The sequence below is a fragment of the Dendrobates tinctorius genome, unplaced genomic scaffold (genome assembly GCF_039654945.1).
Source record: "Dendrobates tinctorius isolate UK_male_01 unplaced genomic scaffold, ASM3965494v1 ptg000226l, whole genome shotgun sequence".
Lineage (NCBI taxonomy): Eukaryota > Metazoa > Chordata > Amphibia > Anura > Dendrobatidae > Dendrobates > Dendrobates tinctorius.
Window position 1 is genome coordinate 2,852,505 of NW_027361893.1, and position 16,705 is coordinate 2,869,209.

General features: G+C 48.4%; 2 protein-coding genes across 2 annotated transcripts in view; one reads left to right on the top strand and one right to left on the bottom strand.

The window, feature by feature from the left end:
- Positions 1-16,705, bottom strand: part of LOC141059299 (uncharacterized) — a 779,988-nt gene that overhangs the window by 556,247 nt on the left and 207,036 nt on the right. The gene's annotated exons all lie outside the window — the stretch shown is intronic.
- LOC141059312 (uncharacterized) overlaps positions 1-16,705 on the top strand; it is a 73,230-nt gene that overhangs the window by 18,573 nt on the left and 37,952 nt on the right. Inside the window, exons 2-6 of the mRNA XM_073555639.1 lie at positions 6,625-6,782; positions 6,912-7,091; positions 7,174-7,297; positions 7,381-7,478; positions 7,664-7,754. Coding sequence (XP_073411740.1) covers positions 6,705-6,782; positions 6,912-7,091; positions 7,174-7,297; positions 7,381-7,478; positions 7,664-7,754 — 571 coding nt within the window. The 5' untranslated portion in view covers positions 6,625-6,704. The remainder of the gene's footprint in view (positions 1-6,624; positions 6,783-6,911; positions 7,092-7,173; positions 7,298-7,380; positions 7,479-7,663; positions 7,755-16,705) is intronic.

A 16,705-nucleotide genomic window follows, 5' to 3' on the forward strand; every position in this document is an offset into this window, starting at 1 on the left:
TGGGTATTTTCTCTTTCCCCCATGATGGCACCACGGAGAGAGGGATCCGCCATCAGGGACAGGAAACCTACAGATGGAAAAGGCGGTACCTCTCTCCCACATCAGTTGGTTTCCTGTCCCTGACGAGGAACCTACAGCACATACCTGCAGTCGACGCGGGATGCTGGGGACCGAGCCAGTCTGGTAATAGGCAGCGGGGCTCCCTGCCTCGGCTGGATCAAGGCCTTGTGCGGGCTTTCCCCGAAGCACCGCCACCGGGGTCAGCGGGCCTTGAGGGTGAGTGGGGAGAGGCAGTGAAGATGGAGCAAGTCTGCCAATCCCAGGAAAAGAAGGGGGGGGGGATGCTGCCTCCTACGAGTAGTGGTGGCGGTCACTACAGGAGAGCCCCCCCGCTGAGTGCCGGGCCTGGACAGCCTGTGGAGGGTGGCGGCGGCCACCGGGAGCCGCAAGATACAGGGCCTCGGCTGCACCGCGGAGCGACCCGGAGGGGGGTGGCGGCGGAAACCAGGAGCCGCAAGGTACAGGGCTTTGGAGCGGTGGAGGGTGGCGGCGGCCACCGGGAGCCGCGGGAGACGGGGCCTCTGCAGGCGGGTGCAGAATGCTGGCACCGGGCGCTCACAGGACGCCGGCGGGTCGCGCGCGCACAAGCACAGCGACATTAAAGATGAGGCCGCAGTGCACTGCTGGGAAATCCACAGTGCGCATGCGTGGGCGGCCACTTCAGGCGGGGGCACGGGGACCGCTGGGTAGAGGGCGGCGCCAAATTCAAAAGGGGGAAGAAAAAAAAAAAAGAGGGCACTCATGTTTAAAACCCCACTAAAGGGGAAAGGAGCAGTCACCATGAGCGAAAAGCCGAAAGAGAAGGAGATGCGGTGGCGGTCCCCGAAGCAGGGGCCGCGGCAGACGCAGGAACAGCGCCAGCATTTACAGCGCCAGCGCAACTCTTCCCAGCAGCGCAGCAGCAGCGGTCACACAGGATCGTGGCGCAGCCAAAGCTCCACCCTGGCAGCACAGGCAGAAGTGGATTCAGCGGTGGAAATAATCCCTACGCCCGAGACTGTATCTCTCGTTCCACAAGGAGGGTGAGTGATCTCCGTGAATGCCTGCTCGCAATGTGCGATTGTTAATTTTTTCTGTTTCAGGGGCGTAAATGCACAGCCAAATCCAAGCACATGGTATGTGCTATATGCACGGAGGAGCTATCCACTACGTGGGAGAAAAAGCTCTGTGCGGCGTGCATAGAGCAGACAATACAGGAGGAATCCCCGAGTTTGCTTTAGATCTCAAAACACTAATAAGGACCCAGGTCGAAAACGCGTTAGAACCTCAAAGGAAAAGCGTAGATCCAGACATGGATCACCAGAGTCCAGCGTTAGTGAGTCAGGAAGCGAACTATCTGACTCAAGTAACTCATCATCCTCCAAATCCTCTTCATCATCCTCAGAAGGGGGACGCAGCTGCTTTCCCATTGAAGAAACGGACACCCTGGTAAAAGCAGTGAGGACAAATATGGGGCTGGTAGATGAACGCCCTAAGAAAACGGCCCAAGATCTGATGTTCGGTGGGCTGGAACAAAAAAAGGAGAGCTTTTCCGATCAATGAGAAAATCCACTCCCTAATTAAACGAGAGTGGGAAAAAGCCAGACAAAAAAGTCCTCCTAACACCCAAGAGGAAATGCACCTTTGATGACCCGGCCTGCTCCCTATGGAGTAAAGCACCTAAATTAGACGTAGCGGTTGCAAAAGCTTCTAAAAAATTTGCCCTGCCCTTCGAAGACAAGGGCACCCTGAAGGACCCAATGGACAAAAAAGCAGAAACTTTTTTAAAAAATGCGTGGGAGGCGGCAGCAGGGGGGCTAAAGCCAGCCATAGCAGCCACTTGCATGGCACGTGCCCTAATGCTCTGGCTGGATCACTTAGATTAACAAATAAGGAAAAAGTCCCAAGAGAAACAATGCAATGGTCAGTTTCCGTAATGAAGGGGGCATCAGCCTTCCTGGTGGATGCGTCAGTAGACTCGACCAGGCTGGCAGCCAGAACAGCTGCCTTCTCGAATGCCGCAAGTCGCGCCTTATGGCTGAAATGCTGGCCGGGAGACTTATACACAAAAACCAAATTATGCGCAATCCCATGCGAGGGGGAATTCTTACTTGGCCCAACGCTAGACTACATCCTGGACAAGGCAGGGGACAAGAAAAAATCCTTTCCCGGGTTGCCTAGTCAGGCATACAAACGGCCTTTTCGGAACAGAAGGTTCATGCGACGAAAGCCCCAAAAAGGGAACAAAGAAGGATGGGAGGATAGAAGGAACAAGAATAAAGGGGTTTCTTAAACATAAAGCCCCCCGACAACAAAAAGCCACAATGAAGGAACTCCCCGGGTCGGGGGAAGATTATCCTACTTTCTCCAGGCCTGGGAAAAAGTATCTGCGAGTTCATGGATACTAAGCATAATAAAGGAAGGTCTAAGGCTAAAATTCAACACCCTCCCAAACAATTCTTTTGTAATAACGCCCCAAAAGACATCACACGAGCGGCTGGCTCTGCAAGAAGAGATTACGAATCTAAGGGAGAAGAACGTATTACAAGAAGTCCCCTACCAGGACAGAGGCAAAGGCTTCTACTCCCCTCTCTTCCTTTTGCAGAAAGCCAGACGGATTGTACAAGGGCGATCATAAATCTAAAAAGACTGAACAAGTTCCTGGAAATTCAACACTTCAAAATGGAGACAATAAAATCCTGTGTAAAATTACTTCCCCCATCTTGCTTCATAGCTGTATTAGACTTGAGAGATGCATATTACCATGTACCTATTCAGAGACCACCGGAAATACCTCAGGGTGGCGGTGACGATCCAGGTGGAGATAAAACATTATCAGTTCAGAGCCCTCCCTTTCAGGCTAGCTATTGTTCCAAGGGTATTTACAAAGATAATGTCAGAAGTAATGGCCCACATAAGAGAGCAAAACATCCTGATAGTCCCATACCTGGATGATCTCTTAGTATTAGGTGTCACCTTTCACCACTGCAAACAGCAATAGGACATGGTCATGAGATCACTACTGAGTCTAGGATGGATGCTGAATTTACCCAAATCCAGACTTGTACCAAGTCAGGTGCAGGAGTACTTGGGGATAATATTGAACTCGACTGAACAAAAATGTTATTTTCCGCAGACGAAGATTCAAAAGATGACACAGATGGTGTCACAAATGATAGTTTCCCCAGTCACTACCCTGAGAAAGGCAATGTCTCTATTAGGGTCAACGACAGCCTGCATGCCAGCAGTACAGTAGGCACCAAGCCATATGCGAGACTTACAGTGGAAAATATTAGACGCAGACGTTTCCCTACACGGCAATTTAGACAGGCAATTAGACATCTCACCAAACACAATACGTTCCTTAACATGGTGGACAGACCCAGCCAATCTAACCAAGGGGGTTCCCTGGGCGTTACCAGGGACAAAGATCTTAACTACGGATGCAAACCCCTGGGGGTGGGGTGCACATCTAGACAACCAGGTGGCGCAGGGGCCCTGGACTCAGGGAAGAGAGTCAGCTTCCTCAAATATGAAGGAGTTGCTGGCAGTAAAACTAGCTCTCGTTCACTTTCTGGATTCACTTCGCTCCCAACCTACAAGGGTCTTTTCAGACAACCAGGTAGTGGTAGCATATCTAAACCACCAGGGGGGCACCAGATCTCGAGCGCTGATGGAGGTAACAAAGTCCATCTTCCACTTAGCAGAACACAATCTAGAATCCCTGACAGTCCTTCACATAAAAGGTTCGGAAAACCGAACAGCAGACTTCTTAAGCAGAACACGCCTAAAACAGTGGGAGTGGGAACTAAGCCAGTCAGTCTTCAGCCAAATTGTGAAACTCTGGGGCCAGCCAGAAATAGACTTATTTGCGAACAGCAGAACCGGAAGTTGGAAACCTTCTGCTTGATCGATCCCCGGGGGGCCCAGTAGCTCTGGATGCCTTCACGATCCTGGGATTATCATCTGGCTTACGCCTTCCCTCCAATATCTCTCATCCCCTTAGTTCTGAGGAAAATATGGGGGGACAAGGCGACGGTAGTGGTGATAGCGCCCTTCTGGCCACGGAGAATATGGTTCCCCTGGCTGAGAAGAATGTCCGTAACCGATACCTGGGTTCTACCAGAAACTCCAGACTTCCTATCCCAGGGACCAGTGTATCACCCCCATATAAAAAACTTACACATGACAGCTTGGCTTTTGAGAGGGAACTCCTAAGTAATAGGGGCTTCTCGTCAGACTTGGTATCCACGCTACTACAAAGCAGAAAGCCAGTAACCACTAAAGCGTATGGGAAAAAAATTCATGTCCCTGTCAGGCTCTGACCCGACGGAGGAAATCCCAATAGACAAAATTCTGGAATTCCTACAGAAGGGGTTGGAAAAGGGGTTAGCTACCAGCACCTTAAAAGTACAGGTGATGGCCTTGGAAGCTTTGTGTAACCATGACCTAGCCAAAAATAGGTGGGTTATGAGATTTATTAGAGCCTCAAGTAGATCTAGGCCGATTTTCCCCCCCCGGATCTAAACCTAGTGCTAAACGCACTAACCAAATCTCCCTTTGAACCCCTAGCGGAGGCTCCCTTAAGAATATTTTCCCTTAAGACCTCCCTCATTGTAGCCTTAACTTCTGCCCGCCGAATTGGTGATATGCAAGCTTTGCCTGCCCACTCACCCTTCACGCAACTACTGGATGATAGGTTAATTCTTAGAACCGACCCGACATATCTCCCCAAGGTAGCGTCAGTTTCATAGGACCCAGGAGATCTCCTTACCCTCCTTCTGACCCAATCCCAAGAACAAAACAGAAGAGGTATTACACACTTTAGATGCAAAAAGGTGCCTGGTCCAATACTTGACAACCACGAGGGAGTTTAGGAAGGATAGGGCTTTGTTTGTCTGCTTTCAGGGTCCACGGAATGGTCAAAAAGCATCGAAGGCCACGCTGGCGAGATGGATAAGAGAGGCTATCACCCTATCCTACTCCTCTTGCGGGGCGGCCATCCCAGAGGACGTAAGGGCCCATTCAACCAGGGCAGTGGCATCATTCTGGGCAGAGAAAGCCGGCGCTTCAAAAGACCAGATATGTAGAGCTGCCACTTGGTCTTCCCCCTCTACATTTTTCAAACATTACCGTCTAGACTTGATCTCCTCTTCAGATCTCACCTTTGGGAAAAGGGTTGTGGAGGCAGTGGTCCCTCCCTAGATGTACAATCTTTGTAATTCTCTCCGTGGTGCCGTCATGTGGGAAAGAGAAAATCGTAGTTACTTGCCCATAACGGTATTTCTCTGATCCCATGACGGCACCCATACATTCCCTCCCTTTCACACACAGGTGTGCACATTAGAATGAGCTAGTTAGCTTTAGTACTTAGCCACGCGGTGCCTCTTATTAAGCTTATTTTGATTAGTTTTTCTGTGTAATGCTCTGTAAACCAACTGATGTGCGAGAGAGGTACTGCCTTTTTCATCTGTAGGTTTCCTGCCCCTGAGGGCGGATCCCTCTCTCCGTGGTGCCGTCATGGGATCGGAGAAATACCATTATCGGTAAGTAACTACGAGTTTCTGTTATATTGACAACCCCCCCCCAACTCGCTTCAAATGTGATGTGTTCCATTAAAAAAAAAAAAATGGTTTTGTAAATTTTGTTGGAAAAATGAGAAATCACTGGTCCACTTTTAACCCTTATAACGTTCAACCAAAAAAAATTGTTTCCAAAATTACGCTGATGTAAAATTGACATGTGGGAAATGTTATTTATTAACAATTTTGTGTGACATCACTGTCTAATATAAGGGTACAAAAATTAAAAGTTTGGAGATTGCAAAATTTAAAAAATTTGACAAATTTCTGTTATTTTCATAAATAAAAGCAAGTTATATTGAAGAAATTTTACCACCAACATATGAAGTACAATATGTCAGGGAAAAAATGATCTTAGAATCGGAGGGATCCGTTGAAGCGTTCCAGAGTAATAACCATATAAAGTGACAGTGGTCCGATTTCAAAATTAAGGCCTGGTCATTAACCTACAAAGTGGCTTGGTCCTTAAGGGGTTAAATAAACCAGCACACAACAAAATACATATTCAATCTTGTTGGCCTAAACAAACAACACTGATTACAGTCCATATAACTGTGGGTTCTGCCCGCTCTGAAAACAGCATTCAGCTCTTTTAAGCAAGAGCCCAGCTTTTTAGGTCGGCTCACCTCAAGAGCACACATAAAACAATCAGTAAATCCAAAGGTTTCCCTTTTCTCTCCTGAACCACACCATAAGATGGAGATATGGTGTTAAGCTGTCCCTCCCAACTCTTTAGCTGTTCACAATAAACCTGGCCGTGTCATAGCTGATTAACCCTTCTCAGCACAAAACATGCTGGAGCAAATTTCTAAGTTGATATCACTGACAACATCAGTGAAACATATCTCCCCTCCAGCACATTACCAGTGACCCTCTTACAATGTAAAGGAGAAAACATTATTCTGCAGTATTTAATCTCCTCACATGTTTCCCTTATTATCTCCAGTAATTGTATTATTACACAGGATTTTATGATGTTACATCGGCTCATCTTCTCATTCAGGTCTCTACAATATCGGATCTTCTCAGTGAAGATCTTCTAATCTTCTATAGAACAGAATTTTCCTGATTTACCCATCAAAGATGGATATGGACAGAGACAAGATGGCGGAAAGGATATTACACCTCACCCTAGAGATCCTCTTCCGGCTTACTGGAGAGGTGAGAGATTCTGATGACGTCACATTACATCATTCTTATGTATGGGAATAACAGATGGACAGAACTGGAGAGGTGAGGACTCTGGAAATGTCTGTAGTGAGATTTATTAATGTGTCTCTCCATAACCAGGATTACACAGTGGTGAAGAAGACCTCTAGTGAGCGCTGTCAGGGCCCTGTGTCTGAGGGATGGGGAAGACCCCTGAGCCCAATCACAGGGCCTCCACCTCACCCCCTGATACATGAGGACATCAATGACCAGAAGATCCTAGAACTCACCTACAAGATGATTGAGCTGCTGACTGGAGAGGTGACACTGCTGGGAATGCTGGGACATTGTACAGTAACGCTATGAAGGAATAGGGGGATGACGGTATCATTGTATGTGTCAGGTTCCCATAAGATGTCAGGATGTCGCTGTCTATTTCTCCATGGAGGAGTGGGGGTATTTAGAAGGACACAAAGTTGTGTACAAGGACATCATGATGGAGGTTCCCCAGCCCCTCACATCACCAGGTAATAGACAGGACTATATACACACGGCCTATAATTATCTGTATATAAAGAATGAATTCAGTCCCTGTATGTGTTTCCTCCAGATCTATCCAGTAAGAGGAAAACACCAGAAAGATGGCCCCATCCTCTTCTTCCACAGGACTGTAAACAAGAAGATCCCATTGTTCCTCAAGATCACCAGGTAGATGGAGAGAAGGTGTCATGAGATCTCCCCTATGATGTGTAGACGGCTGTGAAGGTCTTGTGCTCAGTCTTGTTTTATCTACCAGTATTATATGTTTTATATTTGTGTGATGAGAACGGTGGAGATGGCAGGATTAGAGCTGATCATAGATGTGACTTTGACTTTTACAGTATTTGTTTCAGGGTGAAGATCTGACCCATATTAATACTACAGAGACATATGTGAGGGGTGATGAGTGGTGTAAAGAGGAGATTCCTACATATGACTACCCAGGTGAGTAGTAACCACTAAATGCAGAGAAGTCACAGATTCTTCTCAGTCACCGGCTGTGGCTGCTTTATCGGTGGTGTAGTCCGGTCGTTTCACAATCGTATGATTTACCATTTTTGCCTCTAGAGCACAACATTCTCCTCCAACCGAAACTGTTCAAATGACTTTGGGCATTGAAAGTCCTTTTCTATAGAACTTACCACCTGGAGGATCCACCTACCCCTGGATTTAGAAACCTTCTCTTAAAACTGGCTAGCTTCAAACAGGATTGTGATAAACGATACAAAACCATTACACCTGTGCCATGATATATCTCTAAGCTGTGCGTGGCTGATGGCTGTAATATACATTTATTCACCCCTGCAGGAGATGTGTTGGCATGGCTCGAGCCCTGGTTTAATGTATTCACACCATGTCATAAATTCCGTTTTGTTTTCAATCGTAAGGAATTCAGATTGTGCACTAATCTCTCATGAAATGGGGGGCGCTAATACTTTATTGCTTTGGAGATACAATTCATCCACTTATAAAAACAAATCCTTTATTTTCGATCCATTAGAACATGTTCTGCTCATCCATTAGACCTTCTCTGATGTGTTTCTGGGTCATAGAAATCTCATCAGCAATCAGTAACACCTCTTTAAAATCACTCTTAACCAATTAGACTGTTACTCACATTTTACATTCCTTTTTGTTTACATATATACCTATATTTTTCTCTTCGCCACGACAGCACCCTCTGAGAGGGGATCTGCCCCTAGGAACAGAAAACCTACAGAGATAAAAGGGGCGGTCCCCCTCTGTCCCTCAGTTGGTTTCCTGTTCTTGAGGGAACCTGTAGAGAGAAGAGTAATCTGGCTGTGATGCCGCCTGTGTGGTTTCTGCGGAGCGGCTGGGGCTCCAGTGCCAGAGGAAGCGTCGGGGGAGGCCTGTTAATCAGCTTTCCCCCCCCCCCCCCTCGTCTGGTAAGGACAGCGTGAGGCCAAGGTCCGGGTATGGCCGCCCTGGCTAACGTGGGGAGCACGGTGCTGCTGGAGGAGCCGTCACTTATCCAGAAGCGGATGCTTCCGTATTCAGCTCCCCCCTCAGCTGGTGGCACACTGCGAGGCCAGGAGCCGGGATCGTGTGAAGGGGCAGCGCAGCATAAAAGCGGGCCTGGCGAATCTATGGCAGCCATTCTAAGCTGGATTTACATGCAGGGTCAGCGCACTATATGGCAATGAAAGCCGCCCTACCTGAGACCCGCAGAGGGTGAGAGCCGTGTTATGGGCCGGTCCGGTAGTGCTGCAGTAAAGAGACGCGGGACCGGTCGGGCCGGGGATCCCTCGTTCTAGCAGAGGCCAAGATGCGCACGGCCGTGAGCACAGAGCCGGCATTCTCGTGCGCAGATCTGCAGAGCGCTCCCCGAAGTGGTTGTTTGAACTTCCAGGAGTACCAGGGAGATGTGGCGTCACCTGTACAGAGCGGCTGCGCAGTCAGCGGGGCCACAGGACCCGGAAGTGAAAAAAAAAAAAAAAAAAAAAAAGGTCCAGCATGTGAGGGGGGCTGCATAAAAGCACCTGCCAGAGGGCATACTGGTGCGCAGCAATGTCATCCTCAAGTGACTGTTTTGCACACACTTGAGGAGCTAGTGGTGCCTCCACGCAGAGTAGCTGGAAAAGCAGCAGTGGATGCTCCAAGCACAGCGGTTCCATGGACAAAAGTGGAAATGAAGTCAAGTCGCTCCACGTCTCAGCCTGTACCTTTGCCCCAGCAGCCAGTACCATACTGACAAGCTTCACTGGGTGAGTGTTATTAATCACACCTGTCAAGTTGATGGGCCCCATCTTTCTGTATACACTTTAGGCTAAAAGGACCAAAAAATCGAAATATAAGTAATGTGCCTTATGCTCCCAGCCCCTTCCGGATAGTTATCCCAAGAAGTTGTCAAATCTGCATTGGGCATACCCTGCAGGAAGAGTCCTCAGTAAGGGCAGAGGACATCTGACTGATAATTAGAGAAGAACTACAGGCCCTGGGGGGTTCCAGTAGTATCGGAGGACTAAAGCCCAGCAGGGAGATCACCTCACCTAGGTCCGGATCCTCTTCAGACAGCGGGGAACTTGACACAGGAGTCATTGTCCTCAGAGGAAGAGGAGCACCCGTGTTTGCTGACTGACAGCATTAACAACCTGGTCAAGTCGGTGTGGAACACTATGGGGTTGTCAGAAACTAAGGACCCTAAGACTCCTCAGGAGATTATGTTTGCAGGTATCACCTAGTGGAAAGTTGAGCATTCCCAGTAATCCCAGCGATAAATGAGCTGGTGAAGAAAGAATGGGAGAAGCAGGGGCAGAGAGGGTTCATACCCGCAACATCCAAGCGGCGATATCCCTTTGATGATGATCTGGCCTCCTGGGCTAAGCTCCCAAGGTGGATGCAGCCGTAGCCTCCACTTCCTGCCGATCTTCCTTGCCAGTGGAAGATTCAGGAATGCTTTCTGACCCCCTAGATTGCAAAGCGGATGCACTTTTCAAAAGGTCCTGGGAGACATGCACAGGGGCCTTCAAACCAGCAATATCGGCCACATGTACCGGGAGATCCATGATGGTATGGTTAGACCAATTAGAGGAGAATATAAAGAACGGGATGTCCAGAGACAAACTGCGTTCCTCCATCCCTATAATCAGAGGCGCAGCAGCCTTCCTATCGGAGGCCTCAGCTGACTCTCTCCGCCTGGTGGCCAGAACGGCAGGACTAACCAATGCAGTCTGCCGGGCCTTGTGGTTGAAAAGATGGAAAGGTGACACACAGACCAAATCCAAACTCTGCGCTATACCCGGTCAGGGAGAGCCTTCAGGAAGCCGTCGTTCGGCAGGAGGAAGGATTATAGAACTTAAGACCGTTGGGGCAATAAGGATTTCAAACAGAAGGCAAATCTGTTTGGCAAACGTCTCTTCAAGTATGGAGAGAAATCCCGGGGTCTCTGACCTACCGGTGGGTGGCAGGTCATTGCATTTCAGCCATCAATGGACAATGATAACGGCTAACTCCTGGGCCATTAACATCATGACATCTGGCTTAAGATTAGAGTTTGTCTGGAGTCCTCCGGACTCCTTTCTATTGACTTCTCTAAAGTCCCAGGCTCAGCAGGAGGTGTTAGAGTTGGAAATTAAAGGCCTATTGTCCAAACACGTTCTAGTAGAGGATTCGGCAGACTAAAGGGCAAAGGGCTTTTACTCCCCCTTAGTTCTGGTCTCTAAGCCAGATGGCTCTTTTAGAACCATAATTTAAAAAAACTGAATGCCTTTTTGAGACCATGAACCTTCAAAATGAAGTCCATACGATCAGCCATAAAAGTTTTATTTCCCAGGTGCTACATGGCAGTCCTGGATCTCAAGGATGAATATTAATATATATGCATCAACGGTTCCTCCGGGTGGCGGTCGCGTTACAAGCACAGAAATTAACTATAATAAAGTGTGTACAGCAATCGGCAGTCCTAGGATGTCCTTGAGGGAGGGTATGTCCTTACTTGGCTCCCTGACATCATGTATCCCTGCAGTTCAGTTGGCCCAGTTCCATACTAGAAGGTTGCAGTGGGCCATCTTGCAAGAAGAGGAAAGACTACAGGGACAGTTGGAGGGCATAATGTCCCTACCATCGGAGGTAATCGGCTCCCTGGCATGGTGGCTGGATCCAAACAACCTCTCGGGAGGAGTCCCATGGGTGGTTGATCCCTCAAATATAGTTACAACGGACGCTAGCCCCTTTAAGTGGGGAGCACATTTAGATGAGAACATAGTTCAGGGACAGTGGTCCAAGGCTGAAGCAGAGGATTCATCAAATGTGAGGGAGTTAAAGGCTATATATCACACCATATGTAACTTTCTTCCACAGCTGCAAGGAACCCATACAAGGATTCAGTCGGACAAAACTACCTCAGTGGCATACCTAAATCACCAAGGAGGTACACGATCAGAGTCTCTCATGTCTATCGTGGAAAAAATCCTAAATCTGGCTGAAAAACATCTCCTGTCCCTGTCAGCTCTGCACATCAGAGGAGTAGACCACTCCAGAGCAGACTTTCTCAGCTGCCATACCCTACATCAAGGGGAATGGGTGCTCAGCCGACGTATCTTCAGGATGATAACGGTCATGTGGGCGTGCCAGAGATAGACCTGTTCGCTACAAGGACAACAGGCAAGTCGAAACATTCGCTTCACTGTACAAAACAGACAATTCGGATATACTCGATGCCCTACAAACCCCATGGACATTTCACCAGGCCTACGCCTTTCCTCCGATGATACTGTTACCGATGGTCATCAGAAAAATAAGGGCGGAAGGAGCAAATGTGATCTTAATAGCCCGTTTTGGCCCAAGAAGCCGTGGTTTTCATGGCTGAGAGCCATGTCAGTCTCCGACCCATGGATCCTCCCTTGTGATCGGGACCTACTCTCGCAAGGACCCTTTTATCACCCTCAGGTCAAGGGCCTACACCTCACGGCATGGAATTTGAGAGGCAGCTACTGAAACTAAGAGGATTCTCAGATAGTCTAATTGATACCCTCTTACATAGTAAGAAGGAAGCCACAACCAAAATCTACACCAGGGTGTGGAAGAAATTTCTAGCTTTCCTTTCAGCGGGCCTTTCCAGCGAAGTGTCTATCACTGTTATCTTAGAGTTCCTGCAGAAAGGGCGTGAGTTAGGGCTATCAGTCATCTGTAAAATCATTACAAAACTCGACAGGATATTAGACAATTGGGTCGCCCTCCCAGGGCTGTGGGGTACTCGGTACCGGGCCGGTGTCAGTGAGATTTGTCACGGCAGCTGTGACCCGGTCCGTGGCCCTGGGTGCCCAAATCAATGGTGGTTTGTCATAGTTTGTGACGCCACCTTGGGTGTTTGGCAAGCAAGATGTTAAGCCAACGCTGCGTGCAGATCCTCTGGGGCTGATGGTGTGTTGCAGCATAGATGGTGTAGCTCCCCACAGGTGAAGCTGTAACCCCAGGGCAGTGTATAGGCGCAGGCGGTGTGCGGAATGTTGGTACCCAGATGTAGCAGTGCTGACGGGGTTGGCGCACAAATGAATGGAAGACACCAGGGCTTGCAGTTCCAAAGCTTTACTCACAGTTCGTGGTACACACTGATTGAGTCTCTACCCCGGAGGACTCTGCACGGAGGCAGGCACCAATCTCCCGGGCAAGTCAGGATTCTCCTCTCCAACACCCCGCCAACATGTACCTCTCCTGAACGACTCCTCTATTGCGCCTTTTAGTGTGAAGAGCTCCAGTACCGTGGTACTCTGAAGTTCCTTCTGTCAGATGTTCCTAACAACTCTACTTGTATGACAGACAGCTGTAGCCTCTCTAGGGGACTCCCTTCTCTGAAGTCCTGGCTCTCTATTCAGTTGCTGTTGTGCCCCAAGTCTTGGATGGGAGTAGTGCATTTACAGCCAACTACTCCACCGGTGTCTGCTGCAGAACCATAAGTGTCCATACAACCTCGGGGACCGGGCCCCGGCCTTGCGCTGAGAACCTATAGACAGGGTTCCTCTTCCAACCCACAACTCCTCTCTGTTCTCCTACTCCTTCGTTCCGCGCTGTTCCTTCTCTCTCTTATGGAAGCTTAGGTTGCAGTTCTACATCTTTCTCCTTCTGTTCCTTTCCCGTGCCAGCTGACTCAGGTCACTGAGGCAGCTGCAGCACTCCTTCCTCCATCCCTTCTTCCAGGGATCCTCACTCCTGTCCGAGTGACTTCCTACCCGACTGACCTTCTGTCAGACTGACCTGTAATTCTAAACCTTCCCAACCTTTTATATATCTCAAATCCACCCACCTCCCAGCACATCTCGTGTTACGAAGCAAGGACCCACGAAAGGAGCTCTGCTACCCTCTAAGCATGAAGCCGCAATGTGGTCAGTGCTGAACTATCCTGTGTGGGGGATGCAGGTGTTGGAGCGAGGAAAGGAGTTCCCAACTTACCTAGGTGGTGGGGCACTACACCTTAGGAGAAGGTGCAGTACCTCTGTGGCGACTGAGCCTCAGGGGCGCCACACATAGTGTACATACAGTAAGCCATTGCAGAACAGTTAGATTTATAGATGTCCCTCACTAATCATGTTAGTAGAGTGTGTGTGTGTGTGTGTGTGTGTGTGTGTGTGTGTGTAAAACTTTGGAGCTGTAGGTGTTAAGTTAAAGGATTAATTCGTGGAAAAAAACTGGCGTGGGCTCCCGCCCAATTTTCTCCACCAGAGAGGGCAAGCAAGTGACTGAGGGCAGATATTAATAGCTAAGAGAGGGACCATTGTTTTTGGGCCCCCCCGGCTAAAAAAAAATCTGCCCCCAGCCACCCCAGAATAGGCGCATCTGTAAAATGTGCTAATTCTGGCACTTACATGATCTCTTCCCTCTGCCATATAGTGGTAGCATATGGGATTAATGAGAGGTTAATGTCACCTTGCTATTGTAAGGTGACATTAAGCCTGGTTAATAATGGAGAGGTGTCAATAAGACACCTATTATTAATCCAATAGTCAGAAAGGGGTTAAAACACACACACACACACACACACACACACACACACACACACACACACACACACACACACACACACACACACACACACACACACACACACACACACACACACACACACACACACACACTCTGTTTAGGCACAATAGGGGCTCTCCAAACGTGACATGGCGTCCAATCTCCATTCCAGCCAATTCTGCATTGCTCTGCCATGCACCCAAACAGTGGTTTACCCCCACATATGGGGTATGGGTGTACTCGGGACAAATTCCATAACAACTTTGGGGTTCTAATTTCTCCTGTTACCCTTGTAAAAATAAAAATTTGGGGGCGAAAAGATAATTTTTGTGGAAAAAAATGATTTTTTATTTTCATGGCTCTACGTTATAAACTTCTGTGAAGCACTTGGAGGTTGAAAGTGGTCATCACACATCCAAGTTTCTTAAGGGGTCTAGTTTCCAAAATGGGGTCATTTGTTGAGGGTTTCCACTGTTTAGGCACATCAGGGGCTCTCCAAATGCAACATGGCGTCCGATCTCCATTCCAGCCAATTCTGCGTTGAAAAAGTCAAACGGCGCTCCTTCCCTTGCAAGCTCTGCCATGCGCCCAAAAAGTGGTTTACCCCCACATATAGGGTATCGGCGTATTCAGGAGAAATTGCACAACAACTTTTGTGGTTCATTTTCTCTTTTAACACAAAAATTGGCTCTGAAGTAAAATTTTTTCCCAAAAAAAAAGTTAGATGTTAATTTTTTTCTTCCACATTGCTTCAGTTCCTGTGAAGCACGTAAACGGTTAATAAACTTCTTGAATGTGGTTTTGAGTACCCTGAGGGGTCCAGTTTTTAGCATGGTGTCGTTTTTGGGTATTTTCTGTCATGTACACCCCTCAAAATGACTTTAACCCCTTCATGACTGGAGCTTTTGGGTTTTTTTTTCGTTTTTTCCCACTCCCCTTCTTTCCAGAGCCATAACTTTTTTTTTTTTTTTTTTTTTCCATCAATATGGTCATGTAGGGGCTTATTTTTTGCGGGACGAGTTGTCCTTTTGAACAACACCATTAGTTTTACCATGTAGTGTACTCGAAAACTGGAAAACAAAATTCCCAAGTGCGGTGAAATTGCAAAATAAGTACAATCCCACACTTGTTTTTGCTTGGCTTTTTTGCTAGGTTCACTAAATGCTAAAACTGACCTTCCATTATGATTCTCCAGGTCTCTCTTTTATCTAAGTTGTGGAGAAAAATTCTAAAGTTTGCTAAAAAAAAAATGCGCAATTTTCCGAGACCCGTAGTGTCTTCATTTTTCGTGATCTGTGGTCGGGTGAGGGCTTATTTTTTTGTGGGCCGAGGTGACGTTTTTAATGATACCACTTTTGTGCAGATACGTTCTTTTGATCGCCCATTATTGCATTTTAATGCAATGTCGCGGCGACCAAACAAACTTAATTCTGGTGTTTTTTGAATTTTTTTTTTTTTTTTTTTCCTCCAGTCCCCTTCCACGACAGCTACATCGGAGGATTTCTTCCTCGCCCTAATAGGGGACAGGAACACAGAGTTTAAATACCCCTCCCCTTCCTGCAACCACCAGTGTTTTCTTGTCCCCTATGGGGCATGAAAAGGTCTACGATGGTGCTGCCGTGGCCGGCGATCCAGAGCACCCCACGTCCAGTACCAGCTGGAGATACCTGTCAGAGGCCGGGCAGCCGAGGTTGGGGGCCTTGCTCTCCTCCTCTGGTGGCTGCTCCCGTCTCCGCCTGCATGGTGGGACTCGCGACTCTCCTGCGCCTCCTTCCGGTCTGTCCCTATGTGTTCCATGGTGGTGCGCGTGCCGGGGGGCGCGTTACTCCTGGGACCGGCGGTCACATTCTGGGGTGTCCTCATGTGGTTCCCCCCCCATTGGGCCAAAGGGAGGAGGAGGTGCACAAACAACACTGGACCCTCGATCTTTCAAGGTCTGGGTGAGGAGATCGCCAGGTAAGACACCTGTCTGACACTGACTGTGGACGGCATGGACGGTGACAAGCCCTCTCTCTCTGCGTCGGCGGAGCCCAGCGTACCCCCTCCTACTGTAAGTAGCAGGCGTCGGCCCTGGCTATCCAGCATTTATTTTGTAAAATGGCGTAGCATACCTCTCTCTCTCTAATATGGGGAGAAATAAGTCTCTGACCCTAAGAGGACCAGCCACAAGTGTAAAATGTGTGCTGCCAGACTCCCTCGACATATGGGGAAAGCTCTGCCCGTCCTGTATGGAGAGGTCCTTCACGCTGAGCAGCCCTCTCTCCTGGATAGCATCAAATCCCTCATAATACAGGAGGTTCACTCCTCCATGGCTCCCTTCTCCCAGACCGCCTCCCTCTAGGAGGAGGAAGAAAGCTCCAATAGGATCTGACTCAGGCGAAATTCAGTCCTCGGATTCAGAGGACACTCAGGAGATT